Source organism: Mastigoproctus giganteus, chromosome 8 (assembly GCF_048544385.1).
Source record: "Mastigoproctus giganteus isolate SK-2022 chromosome 8, ASM4854438v1, whole genome shotgun sequence".
Lineage (NCBI taxonomy): Eukaryota > Metazoa > Arthropoda > Arachnida > Uropygi > Thelyphonidae > Mastigoproctus > Mastigoproctus giganteus.
In genome coordinates, this window is record NC_143582.1 from 38833248 (window position 1) to 38851900 (window position 18653).

An 18653-nucleotide genomic window follows, 5' to 3' on the forward strand; every position below is an offset into this window, starting at 1 on the left:
TTTTTGAAAACAGAAATTGGCTTAAACTTTTCCAGGAACAACACACCGAAAATTTATTACTATGTATGGAAGTGATTAACCATAGAAACTGCTTGACAGGAAAGATTACATAAATTATTCACTGAAATAAATAAAGCATAGCCAAAAATAATAATATATTTATATACACAGAACACTCTCTCTCTCAGGAAATCATATCATAGCATTGGATATCCAAATTTTTTTACTATGTAAAGGACCAACTCTACCCCTTCTTTTGACTTGTAAGCTCACCTATATTTGTGGAGAAATTATTTACCTACAAAAAATAATAACACCACCTTCTTAGAACTTAAATTTTCTATAAGCAAGGCATTTGGAATATGTTGTGTATTTATATTAGAATTTAAAACAATGTTGCATACTCAGGTTCAGTTAATATTTTAGGAGCTGTAAAAATGGATATTTAATATTTTGCTGCAATGCAATCTAAAAATTAATCAAATGGTGAGTATCTTCAATAATATTTCATAATAAATTAAAGAAATAATATGGAATCTCATTTTAAGAAATAGGAAAAACAGATGTGGTATAGATTGTTTTCTTTCCTGTGTATACCTGAAAATGAGTGGAACACTGTTTTTCATATAAAAAAATGGTAATTTTTTTATGTGAAAAACTGCACATGGAATGAGCATCATACATTGATGGTATGGCAGCATGACATAAAAATTTCATGCTAATGCAAAGATTATGTATGGCAACAGCATGCAGTCATTAAAAAAAATCATATGTGTATATGATTTTTTTTTGGCTAAAAGTTTACCATACTTCTGTTGAGGATATAAACAATTATTGGATTATGTCATCAACAGAAGTATGGCCAGCTTTCTGAGAAAAGTGTATTTCTATGTTACTCTTCTCAGTTCTCATTTTTATATTCATATTTGACTTTTTATATATTACTTAATATTCATATTTTCTTTCAGGAAAAGAAGACACAGGGAAATGAATTTCAATTGTATATGAATTTATTAGAGGCAGTTATATTTTCTCCCAGCAATGATTCAGAAAGCATTTCCACAATTGTAGGAATTAACAACAATAAAGGGATATTATACATCAGTGAAATCTCAGAAATGATGTTAAAAGAAATTGTATCCCAGCCATTTCTCTTGAAGTGGTTCCTGAGAATTAGTAGTTTAGGTGAAGAAGAAGAGTTACAGAAGGAAAAACTTCAAGAAGGTGTTTTATCTGTTACATTATTTATGTATAAAGTGTTACATGCTGTTTGTGAAACACCAGATTTGCTGAAGCTTTTAAAATTGGATATTAAGCCATTCAAAATTAAGGCTATTAGCTACTGTGTAAATTATTTATGTTGTGTAGATAAACTTGTTGAGGGAAAAAATCTTGATCTGTGCACTATCCTTTCACCTTTTTTCACTATACTAGAGGCCAGTGAAGTGACTCTCATCTTGGAATCATTGGCATCTATTAATGCAGACTATTTATTCTCTATTGATCCATCATTATTTTCTCTTACTAGCCTATTGAAAATATACATTGACCATTTCAGAGAATGCCAATCACTTTCCCTTACTTCTGGATGTTTAGAAGCATTTTATAAAGTATTAATTAATGCAAGAACAGTACCATATTGCGATTTAGAAGATGTAATACTGGCATTAATTCAGGAGTGTCCATTGTATTCATTTGCAGTAGATAATGGTAAGATTGTTTTCTGTTGTCACCATATCTATGAAAAAAAAAAAAAAAATATATATATATATATATATATATAAGACATTTATAATTTTTAAACTATTTTCTTTAACTTTAACTAAACATATATATATTTAATGAGACTGGCTTGAACAAGTTTTGGTCACTGAGAACACTGATTTAGTTTGTATTTAAATATGAAATCATTTGTCAGTATTAAACATTGGTTGGTTACATTTTGCACTATAGTTCACTTTGTTTGTGTAAAGTAACATTTTTTTTAAAATGCATAAGATTGATGAGTTTCCTGGCAAGAAAACATTATTTCTACTGTCCAAAGTTAACTGACTCAGCAAATTCAGAAAACTACTTTTTCATTATCATCCAAATTTGTTATATCCAGTACAGTACCAATTAGTCCTTTTGGACTATCAGCCTTCCATTTAATATTTCTCCCTCATGCTATCCTGTTTCTGGTTAGATCTTTGGCCCTAGCTACAGTAAGCCTCTTTCTTCTAAGGCTTGTTTGGCACTATTCCACCTTCCTTGTAATCTGTCTGAGTCTATTAGCATTCATTTTTGCTTCAAATATTAGTTTAGCTAAGTTTGCTTCACTTACCTTTGAGTGGATTTTTTTTACTCCAAGATTTTTTCTTATTCTCGCATTTTCTGATTGGTCTTTCCATTGCTTCCACCTACTTGTTTGATCTTATTTCTGCAGATTCTAATTTTTGATCAGTTCCTTTATTTTTTATCCACCTCTTAGCTGCATAGTTTAATATAAGCTTAAAAACAGTGTCACAAACAGCTAATTTTGCCATTTGGTTGATTTCTCTTTTTCTCCTAAAGAATTTGCCTAAAATTTGCTTTTCTTTCCTAGATATACAAAATAGGTAACTTATTTCATGTTTTGATTATTTAGCCATTGCTCTAAATTTTTCTGAAGATTTTTTTTGCAGTGCACTTTACAGTTTATAGTTGAATTTAACTTTTGCTTTGACAAACAATACTAGAGTTTGGATTATGCACTTCTGCTCTCCCATGAAATGGAGGCTGTGGAGCTCTATGTAGGGTGTTCCTACAGACCTCAAACCCTTTTGATACCTTAAACTCCTGGTTGACGTTTTGGAGAGGTGTCTGGCAAGATTACCATACTATCCTTACAAGTACCTCTGGTGATGTTGGATTGGCATCTGTGGTCTTCCTTTGCATTACTGGAAAGTGGTGGTACAGTCACACTTCCATTTCATGATGACATTACTGTTGGTCAACTTTGGATAGTGTAGGCTGTCAGAAATTACATGAATCAAAAAAGTCAGCAATGTGACATTCTTGTATGGCTCATATGACTATCTTGTATTGGACCTTCTCTGATATACAAGTGGCTCAGACTGACCTGAGTCACTTATTTATCTGTAAAGGTCAATGGATTATGAAAACAGTGGTGTTCGTATACCTTTTGGTAGACAGTGTTTATCTTTTAAAATTAAAAAGTTGTGCAATTTAAATTTTGCTTGAATGCTTACTCTTATTATTTTATATCATTAGATTATATTAAAAATATATATAAACACCACAATACCAGATGGAAAAGTTTCAATGAACATTCATAAAAACATTTTTTGCAATGTTTTATTTAAGTTATGGAATTTAAATTACTTCATTATTTGAAATGGGACAGTAATGTTCAGTAAATTATTGACAATGTGCTATTGAAGCAGCATTATTACCATCCTATCTTTCTCATTCTAGGGAATACATTCAGAACTCACCTGAGAGCTTCAATTCCAATATGGGTTTATATCTTATAAAAAAAGTATTTATGTCATAGTATTAAAAATGAAAAAAAAAGTATTTATGTCATAGTATTAAAAATGAAAAAAAAAGTGTTTAGTTATTCTTCACTTCTTTCTCTCGTCTGAATTGATGTCAGCATTGCTGTTCCAAATGAGATTATCTTTTATGCCATCTCGCTGTCTCATAGACGTACTGTTTCTGCTGCATGCCTCTTCTACAGATACTTCCATGGGCACTGTTCTTCTGAATTGGCTTCTATAATTCCCGTTCTCTCTCTCTCTCTCTTTCAAAACGTAGCCAGGTGGGAAGGAGCAGCAGTGCGTAGCACACGCTTCTTGATTAAACCGGGGTTCGAGCCCATCACCACCAAATGCGGAGGATGTGGAAAGGTCAGGGAATGACCACCGTATATCCCGGAGCAATATGGCCTTAGTTGCTAATGCTCCTAAAAAAAACCAAATAACAAAATCTCTTTCAAAACAGTCCGAACACGTGCCGCCACCAGCCAACATCCATTTACTGTCCAACTTCAAACTCACAGAACCAACTTATCATCTTCCTCGTTTATCCATTCAACTGCCATTTTCTGGAACAACCTTCCTTCATACGTATTTCCTGAAAATTACAGTCTACAGAAGTTCAAGTCCAATGTCAACAAATATCTTCTTTCATCTTCTCAACCTCCAACCCAAGCATGGTACTAAGTACTATAGGTTCTAATACCTCTTGTGTTTGGGGTTTACATAAAAAAAAAAAAACTGAAATAATTTTTTTTTTTTTGCTATAAACTTTCTGTTACTAGATCATTGAAATGAGAAAGTGATGCTTGGTAAATGATTGACAATGTGCTATTGAAATATCATTATTACCTTTCTGGAAATTTATGTCCAGAAACTTATGTATCCACTGACAGATCAGTTTTTGTTTACCAGATACTGTCCATTCCACATTGCTGCTATAACACAGTTTGTTTTAAACAGATTTTTATGCAGCTGTTATTTTCCAAAATATAAATCCTCTAATAAGATGGATGCATGTTGGTATTTTTATGTAAAATATTCAGAAAGTGCTCTGCATGTTGATATTTGAATAAATTCAGTAGACTCGGATAGTTAAATTATGTACATAATAACTTTCCTTGAAAAGAGTTAATGTGAATATAATTTTTAAGAATTTTTGAATATGACTTATTTGGTTTAAAAAAATGTTCTAATAGAAACATTTATTATTTATTTTTCAGAAACTTTCATTTCACTCTTAAGTGCCTCATCTGTGAAACACTTGGCCATAGCAGAAGCAGTAATGAGTAATTGTCCACCTCATAGCCTAAATGTGTTGCACTTTCTCAGTAATAAAACTAGTAATCTCAAAAACTGGCAACCATCCCATATGATAATGTTCATTGATAATTGTTTGAAATATAAAAAGCTATTTGCCTCTTGTAATGAAAAATTGGCTCTGAAAATTGTTGCAGCTCGTTATTGGAAGGCATTAAGCAATATTTTAGAAAATTTAACTGAAGAGGAAGAAGAAATATGGGAGGCCAAAGTAGAAATAAAATCTTCGTTTTCTGTTCTAACTAATTATATAAGTAAGAATTCTTTTAGTTATTATTTATTATTTATTTTTTTTTTTTTCATAAAAAAAAAGGTATGCATGTTTATAGCAGAATAGTTATTTTTTCTGTTAAAGAAAATATAATTTTCTAACTGGTTTTTACACTTTATGTGCTTGAAGATATCACCTTGAGGATCTAATGCTTTAACAATTTATTTTATTTGTCCAGTGCTTCACTTTGAATGGTAGAAGTAAGACTGTTTCTTGAAATCAAGGGATTATTTATTACATTGTACATGCCTAGCTACAGCTCAGTTCTGGCAGACCATTCCATTCTCTTTACCTGTAGTAATGATCTGTAACTTTGTGAAATCAACTTGCAAACCCAGATGGAATCCATTATCTTGGAGTCTCTATCGATGTGCCATTTATACTGGCCACACTTGATATTCTCTAACATATGTTTCACATGTGTTAGAGAAGATCATTTTCATAGTCTTGTTTAATATGAACAGGGTGCTTAAAAGGAATTGATGAGTGTATATTCCCATTAAAGCGATACTTCTTTCGAACTTTTACTTGAATTGTATATGCAAAGACACAACTCTCTTCTGGACTATAACTGATACCAGTTTCTTTATAAAGACTAATGAAATCAAAACAATAGTATAGTTGACATCTTTTTCTGTATGTGGAAGTCTTGCAGCTGAGATCCATTAGATTCCACTCTTTTAAGGGAGATGTCAGGAAATCAGCATTGGATTTGGTTTAACCCAAGTCAGTCCTGAGCCATCCAATTCTCGAGGATTAGGAAAATGTGGCACTTTACTTGAGCAGATCCCTGTTGTTACCCCAATTGTTCTATTCATCAGATTCATCATTAAATTCTGAAGCTCTTCTTTGGAAGGTGGATCAGAAATTAACAGGTTTTCACTTTGTAATACTGGAATAGAAGAGAGTGCATTGTTGGGATACACTACAGCTTTTCAATCTGTGGACTTTTTAAACTTTGATATATCCACCATACAAAAGTAGCAGTTGTCGTGAAGGTTTATGGATTTTCTCCATGTTCAAGGTATAGCAAAAGGCATATACTTGCAACTACTACAGCAGAAATGAGGGACTCACAACTTATCTTAACTACCAATAGGCATCATATGCACTGCAAAATTTGGTGCTGCCAACAATGTCATGCTTCATCTCCTTCAAACTTACAGTCTACTCTAAATTTTCCTTGCCTCCTCCAACTTTTATAACTTTGCTTTTGTTTAACTAATTTTTATGTAAAATGTCTACACTGTTGAAGTAATTTATTCAGAGATTCTTGAAGATCTTAAAAGTTGCTATACTGCTCAACAAAATTAACAGAACACATAGAAAAAGTAGTGTAACTCATGCAGCTTCCAAAGCAGAGGGACAAAAAATTTGGTCTATTACCATAGACTAATGATGAAATGAGGAGACAGAGAGAAACTTTGGACAAGTTTAGGGGCATTTATAGGGGTTGTATAAGAATTACCAAGAAGGTCACATTACAGAAGTCGATAAAAGATGCTCAAAAATATGGTCGCATGACAACATATGACCCCCTCCAATGGCTAAATAGGCCTGACAACAGTGAACCATGCTCAGTGTAACTGCATCTATAAGATTCTGTGGTAAAAAATAATCCCATTCTTCCACCAGCACAGACCTTAACTCACCAAATGACCAAGGAGTTGACTGTTGGCGTGCAATGCAAAGCCCAAGGGTGCCCCACATATTTTCAATTGGCTTTAAGTCTGATGATAATGCTGGCCATGGCAATTGTTGGATACCTTCAGTTTCAAGATATTCCTCCACCACTCTATGTGCAGTGGCATGTCATGCATGAAAAGAAAATTTGGGCCAACTTCATCCTTAGAAAGTCGCACATACTGTTCAAGTATCTGTTCTGGGTACCTCTATGCAGTTATGGTACCCCTATCAAAAACATGAAGAATGGTGCAACCATTGATCAATATTCTGCCCTACACCAGAACACTCCACCGTAAGTGTCCCTTTCTCTGATGTTGGAGGAATGGTACCTTATTGTCTCCAGATGAAATAACATCTGGAACCTGTTTTTAGGCTAAAATGGAACTCATCAGAGCATAACTGTATATTCCATTGTCAGGGCTGCTTCAAGTTCAAGTCACAAGTTCAAAGCACCAATTTTGATGAGCTCTGCCATGATTTGGGATTAATGGGATACAAACCACTGGCTTCCTTGTGTGGAGTCCACTTGAATTGAGCATTCTTAACACAGTCTGGTTGGAAATGTTTTCACCTGTGGATGCAGGACCCTCAAGAGACAGTTGATGACAGGACATTGTAGGGTTCCATCTTGTTAGAACCAGATAACAGTCTGTTCTGGTCAATGTAGCCCTTGAGCGACTTTGGCTAGCTCTTCTTGTAATGGTTCCTGTCTCCTGAACTGCTCCAATAGTGCCAAGATGACACTGCATGATACATTAAGCCAGTATGCCCCCTGCGACTGCCCAGCTTCAAGTTTTCCAATGGCCTGCCATCTCAAAGAATTGTCTAAATCAGGGTTTCCCAAATGTGTTCTGTGAAAAATCGCAATTAATAATTTAAAAAATAAAATAACTAAATTTTGCAAATTTGTAGCATACACCACTTTTATTTCATTATAATTTTTTAACTTTTTTTTTTTTTTTTCAGTTATTAATATACTGGCATAGACTAATAATCAAATAGACTGCGGAACACTTTATATCGATGGGCTTTGCATAGAGAAGTATGCATAGAGATAATGACATCTATGAAAAAGTAGCAATGTGGTTATTTAGTATGCCACTCATATGCAATTTAGCCTGGAGTACACGGGTTGAAGGAGAGAAGGAAGCAAACTGATATCATAACTAAACTCACTTCCTTGTATAAATTTTTTTTTAATTATCAGTATTTCAAAATATTATTATTAAAATATGTGACCATGGATTTGTGGTTGAAAAAAGGAACTTTAAAACGAGAAGCAAAGTACTTCTAGTAGTGCAACTGTGGTCGATGAAAATGAACACAATATTGTCACACTTCAAAATGAGGATGAACAATCGCAGCCTTTTGTTTCCCAAAACCGAAGTAAAAAAACAGAAACAAACTAATAAAAGACCAAAACAAAAGTATATCAGATATTCACCTTTGGCAACACTATTCACAATAAAATATTCATGGAGAACAGTTTGTTCTGTTAATTTTATTGAGCAGTGTATTGAATAGCACAGTGTGATATGCATAAAATAATGATTCCATTTTTACAGTATTATAGGGTAGTGGGATTATAATTCAATGCAGTAGTTGAAATTAAAGAAAATTTATATGTTATATTGCATTTGATTCAATCACAAGGAAATTTTTGCACCCGCTAATAATCCAGAGCTCAGTTTTTGACTACCCAGAATTGGACTTATGTTCAGCTTAGAGAAAAATGCTGTTATCAATGGTTCTGCTTAAGTTGCTATTATCTTGTTAAAATATGTTAAATTGCTGTCAAGATATTGACTTAGGAAAAAAAACAATGATACAACACAAAAAATCCATATAGAAACAGTTAAATATAATCATAACAAATTTTATGATTATATTTTTATATTTAATCATAAAAATATATTATAGTTTTTATGAATATAGAAACAGTTAAATATAATTATAAACTTTTTTTATGATTATATTTATTAGTATATATATCCATATAGAAATATGGATTTACATACTGTTATTGCATCTGATTTGCATCATTATCAGTCCTTTTTTAACCTCCATAACTATCATCATTCAAGCTGGCCCTCTTTCTTCTAATGTTCTTTGGACACTACTTATTCGCTTTCCTGTTGGCATGCATCTGTCTTATTACCATTAGTTTTTTAATTGAATATCTGTTTAGCTAATCTGGCTCCTCCTTATCCTTTCTACCTGCCATAATCATCTTAAATATGCTTTCCTTACCTTTGATTGGATGTTAGCTCTCCCATGACTTTTAACTGTTTCAACCCTTAGTAAAAATAATATCTGTTTAGCCTCAAGACTACAGAACTCTTTTTATAAAGTTTTAAAGTACTAAACTCCTTTTTGCATCTCTCTCATACTGTGGAGTTAATTTCACAACCGGGTTGTCAGTCAGTCATTGTACATGGGTAGCAACCCACCCACAGATGAGGTTCCAAATAGCTGTGAAAGAGCCTGGGTGGTGATATCCACTCCAAATAAGTAATAATAGTCTTCTCTATTGGGGAAGCATTACTTATTAAAAATATAATTAGCTATCAAACTGAATGATTATTTTGCATATACATTTACACATTTATATGCAAAATAATTCAGAGAGGGGAATGCCAGAGGTGTATTAAACTCTGGCAGCGAGCTAAATGATTTTGTAATAACTGAGAGCAAAGTGGAGGAGAAACTGTTGAAGATAAATATAAGAAAGGCACCTGGGTTGGATGGGATCTATCCAGTTATATTAAAGGAAGTAAGTAAACCCTTAGCCATAATTATGAGAGCTTCCTTAGATTCAGGGGAGGCACCCATGGACTGGAGATGTGGGCACTGGTCAAAGAAGCACTGCAGTATCATCTAGACAAGACTTCAGTTGTAGCTTGGGACACAGCATGGGTTTGTTAAGCGGAAGTCTTGTTCTGACCAATTTGATTGGATACTATGATGTGGTCACAAAGGAACTGGATGCAAAGAATAATTTTCATATCATATACTTGGATCTTAGGAAGGCTATTGATACTGTAGAAGACTGCTGTACAGATTGGAGCAGTGTGGGGCATTCGGGGCAAATTGCTGCTATGGATAAAGAGGTGGTTGAGTGGGAGAAGACAGAGAGTGATAATCGATGGACACTGCCCTTTGTGGACTAATGTTATTAGTGGAGTTCCCCAGAGTTCGGTGTTGGGCCCATTGTTGTTTTGTATATTTATCAATGATATTGATGAAGGTATATCAGGTTTAATGTCCAAGTTTGCAGATGATACAAAGGTTTGCAGGATTGTTAACGACAGTAAAGACAGTATGCTACTCCAACTGGATCTAGATAAGTTGAGCAGTTGGGCTGAGAGGTGGCAACTGAAGTTTAACCTTGACAAATGTAAAGTACTGCATATGGGTAGCAGTAACTCCAGAGTAATGTATCAACTGTGTGGTACTATGCTCAGGTTGGTAGAGAATGAAAAGGACTTGGGGGTAATTGTGCAGTCAGATATGAAATTTTCTGAGCAGCACAGATGGTCTGCAAGATTAGCTCATGGTGTCTTGTCATTAATATACAGGAATTTTTCTAACAAGGATAAGGAGGTGATTATCTGCTTGTATAAGGCAATGGTCAGGCCACACCTTGAGTACTGTATACAGGTCTGGAGGCCTCATTTTAGGAAGGATGTAGAGTTGCTGGAACAAGTACAGAGAATGGCAACGTAATTAGTGAATGGAACAAAGGATTGCTCTTACAAAGATAGGCTTAATTGCATCATATGCCTCTACTAATGCTAATAACAAATAGGCAACTCATGAGGATGTAAATAAAACAGTGTCATGTAGTTAACTTTGATTGACTTACTTGATGCAATGCACTAACTTGTCTATCTGTTTTCAGCCTTATTTTTTTAACCATCATTTAAACTAGTCCTCTTTCCTCTAATGATTGCTTGATACCTTTTGATTTCTGTTGGTCCACATTTAGGCTTATCATTCTTAATTTTTTTTTATTGAATATTTGTTTAGTTAATCTTCCTTCTCCCATCCTTTCTACATAATCATCATAATCACCTTAAAATTGCTTCTTTTTTTTTTACCTTTGATTGGATGTTAGTTAACCCATCATTTCTTATTTCCTCATTTTTAATATGGGCTCTTAGTTTCATTTATTTTTCTTAAAACTTTAATTTCTGAAGATTCTAATTTTTGATCACTGCATTTATTTCTTATCTAGCTCTCAGCTCCAGAGGTTAAAATATTCTTAAAAACTGCCTCATAAATAGCTAATTTTATGTTTGGCTGATTTCCTCTTCTACGTCAAGTGAATTTGTTTAACTGGACTTCCTAAATCTTCCTGCTTTACTTATTCCATATTAATCTCTCAACTTCACATTATAGACTGTTCTTAAGTATACAAAATTACAAAATTGTTCCAGTTTTCAATTATTTAGTATATTCTTTAAATTTTTCTTGGCACTGCAAATTTTTATAACTTTTTGTTTTGGTTTAACTATTTGTGTACAAAATTTTCTACACCTTTTATCTAATTTATTCAGCGATGCTTGAAGACTTTGTGAGCTGCTATTTAATAGAAAATAATAATTCAATTTTTACAATATTATAGGGTTGTGGGGTTATATTTCAATGCAGCAGTTGAAATTAACCCTTTGCAGTCCAGCATTATTTTCACTGTCTTCACCATGCAGTTGAGCTTGATGTACATATTACAATTACTAGTTGAAATATAATTTTCAAAAATTATTTATTTTTTTAAATAAATAATAAATAATCTTAATTAAATTTTAAGATAAATAATCTTTTAAATTAAAAATAAAATAATAAATAATTAAAATAGCATGACAAAACAGTTTAAAACTCTAGTGCAATATTTCTTCCTTGAAGAAAATATTTACTTTCTATCTGGTAATTGACCTTATTTTTTATTCTTGTTTTGAATTCTGCTTGAATTTTTGTTTGTCCTTTCATGGGTGGGCAGAGATGCAACATCCAAAATATCTGCAGAAATCTCTTCCTGCTAAATGCATTCTTGAAAAATTTAATTCTGGCCTGTCCATTCTTCTGACTAATATTTCTTTATATCAGTTTTTTTTTTCATTTTGTCCCATGTTGATAATAACTTCAAAATTCACTTTAATTCAGTTAGTGAAACTGAAACCCAGTCACACCATGTGGAACAGTCAGAATCTAACATATTTGTAAGTTTCCTTTTTTTTTTTTTTTTTTTCTCTCAGTTTCTTCAGAAAGGTCTAACAATTTCTTAATTTCACATCATATAGGCCTTTACTGGCTCTTGGTGATGTGTAAATACCTCACTTTGACACAGAATATAAGTTGCTTTGTGATTTCTACATGGGAAAAAAAAAAACAAACAAACAACAACACTGCTATAATAATTGAATATAAATATCAACTAAGTTTTTCAGATTGTTTATATGAATTATAAATGATGGCAGTACAGTGTGAAAACAAGTTTTATAATCAGAAATGCGAAAAAAAATGCTCGCCATTCATAGTTCTATATAAACATACATTTAGTTTTTCCGATTCTTTATATGAAGTATAAATAGATACCAGTACAGCTGGAAAACAAATTTCATAATTGGAAATGTCAACATTAGCAGCACCATGACATCTGACTGAAAGAGAACTAAAAAAAAAAAAAAAAAAAAAGACAGTCACCTGCACTTAACAATTGAATATAAACATTGGTAAAATAGGTTTAGCTTTTCAGATTGTTTATATGAAATGTAAACAGATGGCAATATAATAATTGCATCAGCACAGTGGGGAAAACAAGATCCATAATTAGAAATGCTGATGGGTGCACTGGAACATAACATTGGACTGCAAAGGATTAAGCCGACCGGGCTAGCCGAGTGGGTAAAGTACCTGCCCGGCAACCCAAAGGTCGCGGGTTCGATTCCCGCCTCGGGCTGGATCAAAGTACTGCAAAAACCTTGGGAGGTGCAATATGGCCACAGAAGCCGATGCGCTAATAACTACCAAATCAAAAAAAAAAAAAAAAAAGCAAAGGATTAAATAAAAATTATGGATCTTGTTTTCCCTGCTGTGCTGATGCAATTATTATATTAACTTAGAGACAAATAACAGCATTTGTCTCTTAAGTTGAACATAAGTCCAAGTCTTTGTTCTGCCTAAAAACCAAAAGCTGAGTTTTGACTACCAAGACTTCGACTTATGTTCAACTTAGAGACAATGGCTGTTATCCATGGTTGTGCTTAAGTTGCTATTATCTTGTTAAATCTTAAGGCATCACCAGAAAAGGTGAATCTGTTATACATTTAAAAATTTGAGGCACTGAAAGGTGAGCTGTTTCAGGACTTACAGGCTTCTCATCAGCTGGTGTGTAGTCTCCATTAGTCAATGTACTGAAGTAAAATTTTTGTTAAATTGTATAATGACCTATTATATGCTCCTTTTATGCCTAGAATTACTGCATAGGGTACACATAACCAGATTCTAGAGGTGAAAGGTATACACAACAGTTGCATGGCTTGTTTAATCATAAATGAAACTTGATGCATTTTAGGAACTAAATACTTTAATTCAATTTTTTATTTTATTTTATAGATTTTGAAGAAGTAAAGTGTAAAGCAGAAAATATCTGTTCATATGCTGAAAATGTCCTTCCTTCTTTGCAGAAATTTAGTATCTTGATGCAGCTTTTTGAATTTTTACAAGAAGCAGGTGAAGATATTTCAGGGTTGAAGCCAAATGTAGCATTTTTGAAAATGGCATTCACTTGGTTAATATCTGCTTTTAAAAAGAAAGAGGATTATGAATTTATAATATTAGAACTTGTGAATGAAATCTCACAAATGTTGCAAGTAAGTTTTTCTTTTTTTTTTTTGCCCACTCCTAAAGGTGAAAGTTTGAAAATAGTTTATTTTGTTTTCAAATGTACATTTTTAACAACACAAAAAACACTAAATTTTTAGTGTTTTTATGTCCTAATTTGTGTTATTAAATAGACACCCTTCTGTATAGTTAAATGGGATGGAGACAATTTCTCTGCATTGTGTATTTATCCTGGTTTTTTTTTTTTTTTTGCCTTATTTTCTCTCATTTTTTTTTCAGGAAATCTCTCTCTCTCTTTCCCCCCACCTTATTTCTCTTAATGATGTGGCTCATATACAGAATGTTAATAGTCCTTAGCTATTTTTAAAATAAAAACTGTAAATAAAACAAGCATATCATAGAAAAAACCTTTTACATAGCCAGGCATAAAAAAATTTAATGCTGGTTTTTCCTTCAACTTTTGAGAAACAAGAAAGGTAGTTCTGAGGTAGTACACCAGAGTACCAAGAGTTCCATATTAAGACATTACAACATTGTATAAAAAGGGGAGAGCAGTCTTTTATGTTATTATGTTGTACTGTATGAAATAGGGTTAGTGGAACTTTAGCTTTGTACCTTGTAGGCACGTCCGTAGCCAGGTGGGAAGGAGCAGCAGTACGTAGCACACGCTTCTTGATTAGACCGGGGTTCCAGCCCATCACCACCAAATACGGAGGATGCGGAAAGGTCAGGGAATGACTACCGCATATCCCCGGAGCAATATGGCCTTAGTTGCTAATGCTCCTAAAAAAAAAAAACCAAATAAATAAATAAATTGTACCTTGTGTTGGTCAATCAATTATATTTATTTCTGTAAGCCTATATTCAGATACTCCAGCCCAGAAGAAGGCAAGATGGCATTTGAAACATAGGCTTTAATTTAATCTTAGTTAATGAAATTGTTGTTACTTTGTATTAAAAAAATTCATAATAGACTTTCTAGTGCTCTTATATACAGTGGTGTGTTTTCTCAATTATTGTATGATAACTTATTCAACTCCAACTTTTGCTCTTAAACAACTTTTATCTAGAATACATCAACTTTGAAGTATCTTATCCTGCCTGGCCGAGTAAAAGAATTCCAAAGTTGAATTCAGAAATTTCACCATGTCAGTTTTGCATGTGGAACTGTTCATAGTCAAGAATTTTATAAATGCTTACCATAACATTCCACTAAACTAATTTTCATATGAAAAATTGCGACTATTTTATTTTCTGTACTATAATTTTTATATTCAAAGGCAGGTTGTATTTTATTGGCGGGGGGAACAAACTAAATTAAAAACACAAATGCTACAGTAATTGCACCTCAGTCTACAGGATGAGACCTTGCATCCTACAGTGCTAAAATGCTAATTGCATACTTTGTAATTTTTACAAAGTATGCAATTAGCTATTTTTAAACTGCTTTTATAAAGTATCAGTGTTTTGTTAATACCATGCTGTGTATACATGTATCTTTTATTTATGCATACTATCTGTCTTTTATTTTTTCCCATTACCTACTTTATATACAGACCTACTTTATATATTGAAGTCATGATCACTCAGTAAAATAGCTAGAAATTCAATACTGTGTGTGTGTGTGAGCGCAGCTAAAAGTGAAATAAATCTACAGGTTAGCAGCGTGATACTAACTGCATGGTTGAAGAAAAGGATTTTTCCTTCCCTTTCCCTTGTTTTGCTTAATATCTAAGGATTCCTTACTTATAAGCAAATTGAAAATATTTCTTTCCCTTGTGTCACCTTTGTAAACCTAATGTCGAAAAATGTTGAGTGGCCAACCCACAAGTTCATCAATCTATGGAAAATAAAGTTCCTCATAATAAGACATTTCTTCTGGCTTGGTTTACTTGTGTTAAAGATTTTCATTATATTTATCACAGTTATTTTCTGTAATATGCTGCTACTCTCATGGTGCCTCCGTAGCCAGGTGGGAAGGAGTTCTTGATTAGACCGGGGTTCGAGCCCATCACCACCAAATACGGAAGATGCGGAAAGGTCAGGGGAATGACCACTGTATATCCCGGAGCAATATGGCCTTAGTTGCTAATGCTCCTAAAAACCAAAACAACAACAACAGCTACTCTCATTTTGTTTTTCCAATATTTATGTTATACTGGACTGAATCAATATAGTTATCTGCTGAAAATGCATGGCAATAAAAAGAATGACACCTCTTCTCAACTACACTCTGACCATTAGAATGCAAACACATGAGAATCTGTTTATGTTTGAGAAATTTAATAAAGATTTATCTGAAACAGTTTAAATATAATGCTTCTCTGCATTAACTTTTACAGTCAGCCATCAGGGGAGACGCCTCCGTAGCCAAGTGGGCAGGAGTGGCAGTGCGCAGTACATGCTTCTTGATTAGACCGGGGTTCGAGCCCGTGACCACCAAATACGGAGGATGCGGAAAGGTCAGGGAATGACCACCGCATATCCCCAGAGCAATATGGCCTTAGTTGCTAATGCTCCTAAAAACTAAATAACAACAACAGCCATCAGGGGATGCTGCAGTCTTTCCAGTGATGGTGACAATGCTCAAACATGTGCTCTTTAAAAATGACTACAACTGTCCATGTAGCCAAGTCAACCTAAAGTAATTAATATTGCTTTTAATGGATAACATCGCTCATTAGGTGAGTCTTGTTATCTATTAAATACTCAAGACATTACTGTGACCAGTTTTGGAACTTATTGGTTCCATTATCAGACATCAGGTAGCCACATTGGCAGTTGTTGTGTTGAGCAATGAATGGATGTATCGAATTTAAACAAGCAGTTAAGCAGTTTATTTAGATTGGAAGAAAACTTATGATTGGAAATGTTACTTATGTTGCATAGATGTTAAACCTATAGTAAAGCTGTGTGAAGCCAATATTATAATATAATTAAGAAAAGGGGAAGCCATTTCAAACACAGGCTGTTCCAATATTTGAAACAGCTTAAATATAAAACTTCACAGCATTAACTTTTGCAGTCAACTTCAGGAGACACTGTGGTCTCTCCAGTGACAGTGTTTGGGCATGTGATATGTTCTTGCATGGCTTTCAGTATATTGGAAATTTTCTTGCAATTTGCCGTGCTGCTCATTTTCAATATATCCATTCACCACTTGACACAATATTGCCAATATGGCTATCTGCTGTTTGATGATGGAACCAATAAATTCCATCTAGTCACAGTAATGCCTTGAGTTTTTAATGATAATGTATTCACCTAATGGGTGATGCCATTGGATAAAAAGTGATATTAGTTATTTTAGATCGACTACATGGACAGTTGTAATCATTTCTAAAGAGCATATGCCTGAGCACTGTCACTGGAGTGAACACAGCATCTTCTGACAGTTTGCTGCAAAAGTTAATGCAGAGAAGCATTTGAAACCCCCCCTTTAATAATTATAATATAAACATTTATCTTTTAATATCTTGCAATTTCAGTGGCTTGTTAAGCCATCATATAATTCTTTTGGCCTTTTCATGTATATTAAAGCTATTTCCCCCCATTATAAATTTCTGTGTTCTATATTTAGAATGCTGTTGCCATGCACCCTGCAGAAAGGTGGCTCTGTATTAAGAGTTTTATTAATTATGATTTCTACAAGTTGACAGGTATGCAGTTGTATTTTTCAAAAAAAAAAAAAAAAAATTTCCATCACAACATGGCCAACAATACAGTAACCAAACACAGCCAGTGTGTTATCATATTACAGGTGATATATCATATACTATGATTACACATGAAAGGTTGGGATAAAAGATAAAATAATGTTATTTTTATATACTTTCTGCAATTTTTGCTGCAATGAAATTTTAATTTTTTTTTGTGACTTTCTATTTATATATATATATATATATATATTTTTTTTTTTTTATGTAAACCCCAAACACGAGAGGTATTAGAACCTATAATACTTAGTACATTGCTTAGGTTGGAGGTTGAGAACACGAAAGAAGATATTTGTTGACATTGGACTTGAATTTCTGTAGACTGTAATTTTCAGGAAATACGTATGAAGGAAGGTTGTTCCAGAAAATGGCAGTTGAATGAATAAATGAGAAAGATGAAAAGTTGGTTCTAGTGGGTTTGGAGTTGGACAGTAAATGGATGTTCGCTGGTGCCAGCATGTGCTTGAACTGTTTTGAAAGAGAGAGCAGGAATTATGGAAACCAATTCAGAAGAACAGTGCCCATGGAAATATCTGTAGAAGAGGCATGCAGCAGAAACAGTACATCTATGAGACAGCAAGTGGAGAGACTCTGTTAGAGGTGAATCATTAATTAACCTAACTGCCCTCTTCTGAATGGAATCAAGAAGCCTGAGAGAGGTTTTGGGGGCACCACCCCAGATGTGTGGACAATATTCCATGGCAGAGCAGATTTGTGATTTATACAGAGTGAGCAGCTGTTTGGAAGAAAAGTAACGCCGAGAGCGAAAGAGAAAACCAAGTTTTTAGATGCAGAGGAAGCAATATTTGTAATGTGCTTGTGCCAAGAGAGATTAGAAGTCAGGGTAATCCCCAAAAGAGATATATCATTTTGCCTAGAAATCGGAGTGTCACTAAAGATAAGCTTAGGAGCAGAAGAATCTTTTTTGCGAGATATAAGACAAGACTGAGTTTTAGAAGGGTTGATATCAACTAAGTTGTCTTTGCCCCACTGGAGAATTACCTGAAGATCGGCATTTAAGGAATTGGTAGCAGATTTTCGAGAAGCTGAAGCTGATTGAGCAGGACAAGGTTTCTCAAAATGAATGCAATGTGCTATCATCGGCAAAACTATGGATAGGATTTCCAGTCAATGGAAGAAGGTCATTAATATACAAGAGGAAAAGCGTGGGGGAAAGAACTGAACCTTGGGGGACACCGGCATTAGTGGAGAAGTTGGAAGACAGAGAGCCATCTACCATCACCCTCAGCAAGCAATCAGAGAGAAAACTGGATAACCAATTACTAAAAACAGTTGGCA

General features: G+C 33.8%; 1 protein-coding gene across 1 annotated transcript in view; it reads left to right on the top strand.

The window, feature by feature from the left end:
* The window catches only part of LOC150081467 (nucleolar pre-ribosomal-associated protein 1), a 190655-nt gene that overhangs the window by 128961 nt on the left and 43041 nt on the right, over positions 1-18653 (top strand). Inside the window, exons 17-19 of the mRNA XM_090380212.1 lie at positions 969-1710; positions 4742-5092; positions 13411-13667. Coding sequence (XP_090236338.1) covers positions 969-1710; positions 4742-5092; positions 13411-13667 — 1350 coding nt within the window. The remainder of the gene's footprint in view (positions 1-968; positions 1711-4741; positions 5093-13410; positions 13668-18653) is intronic.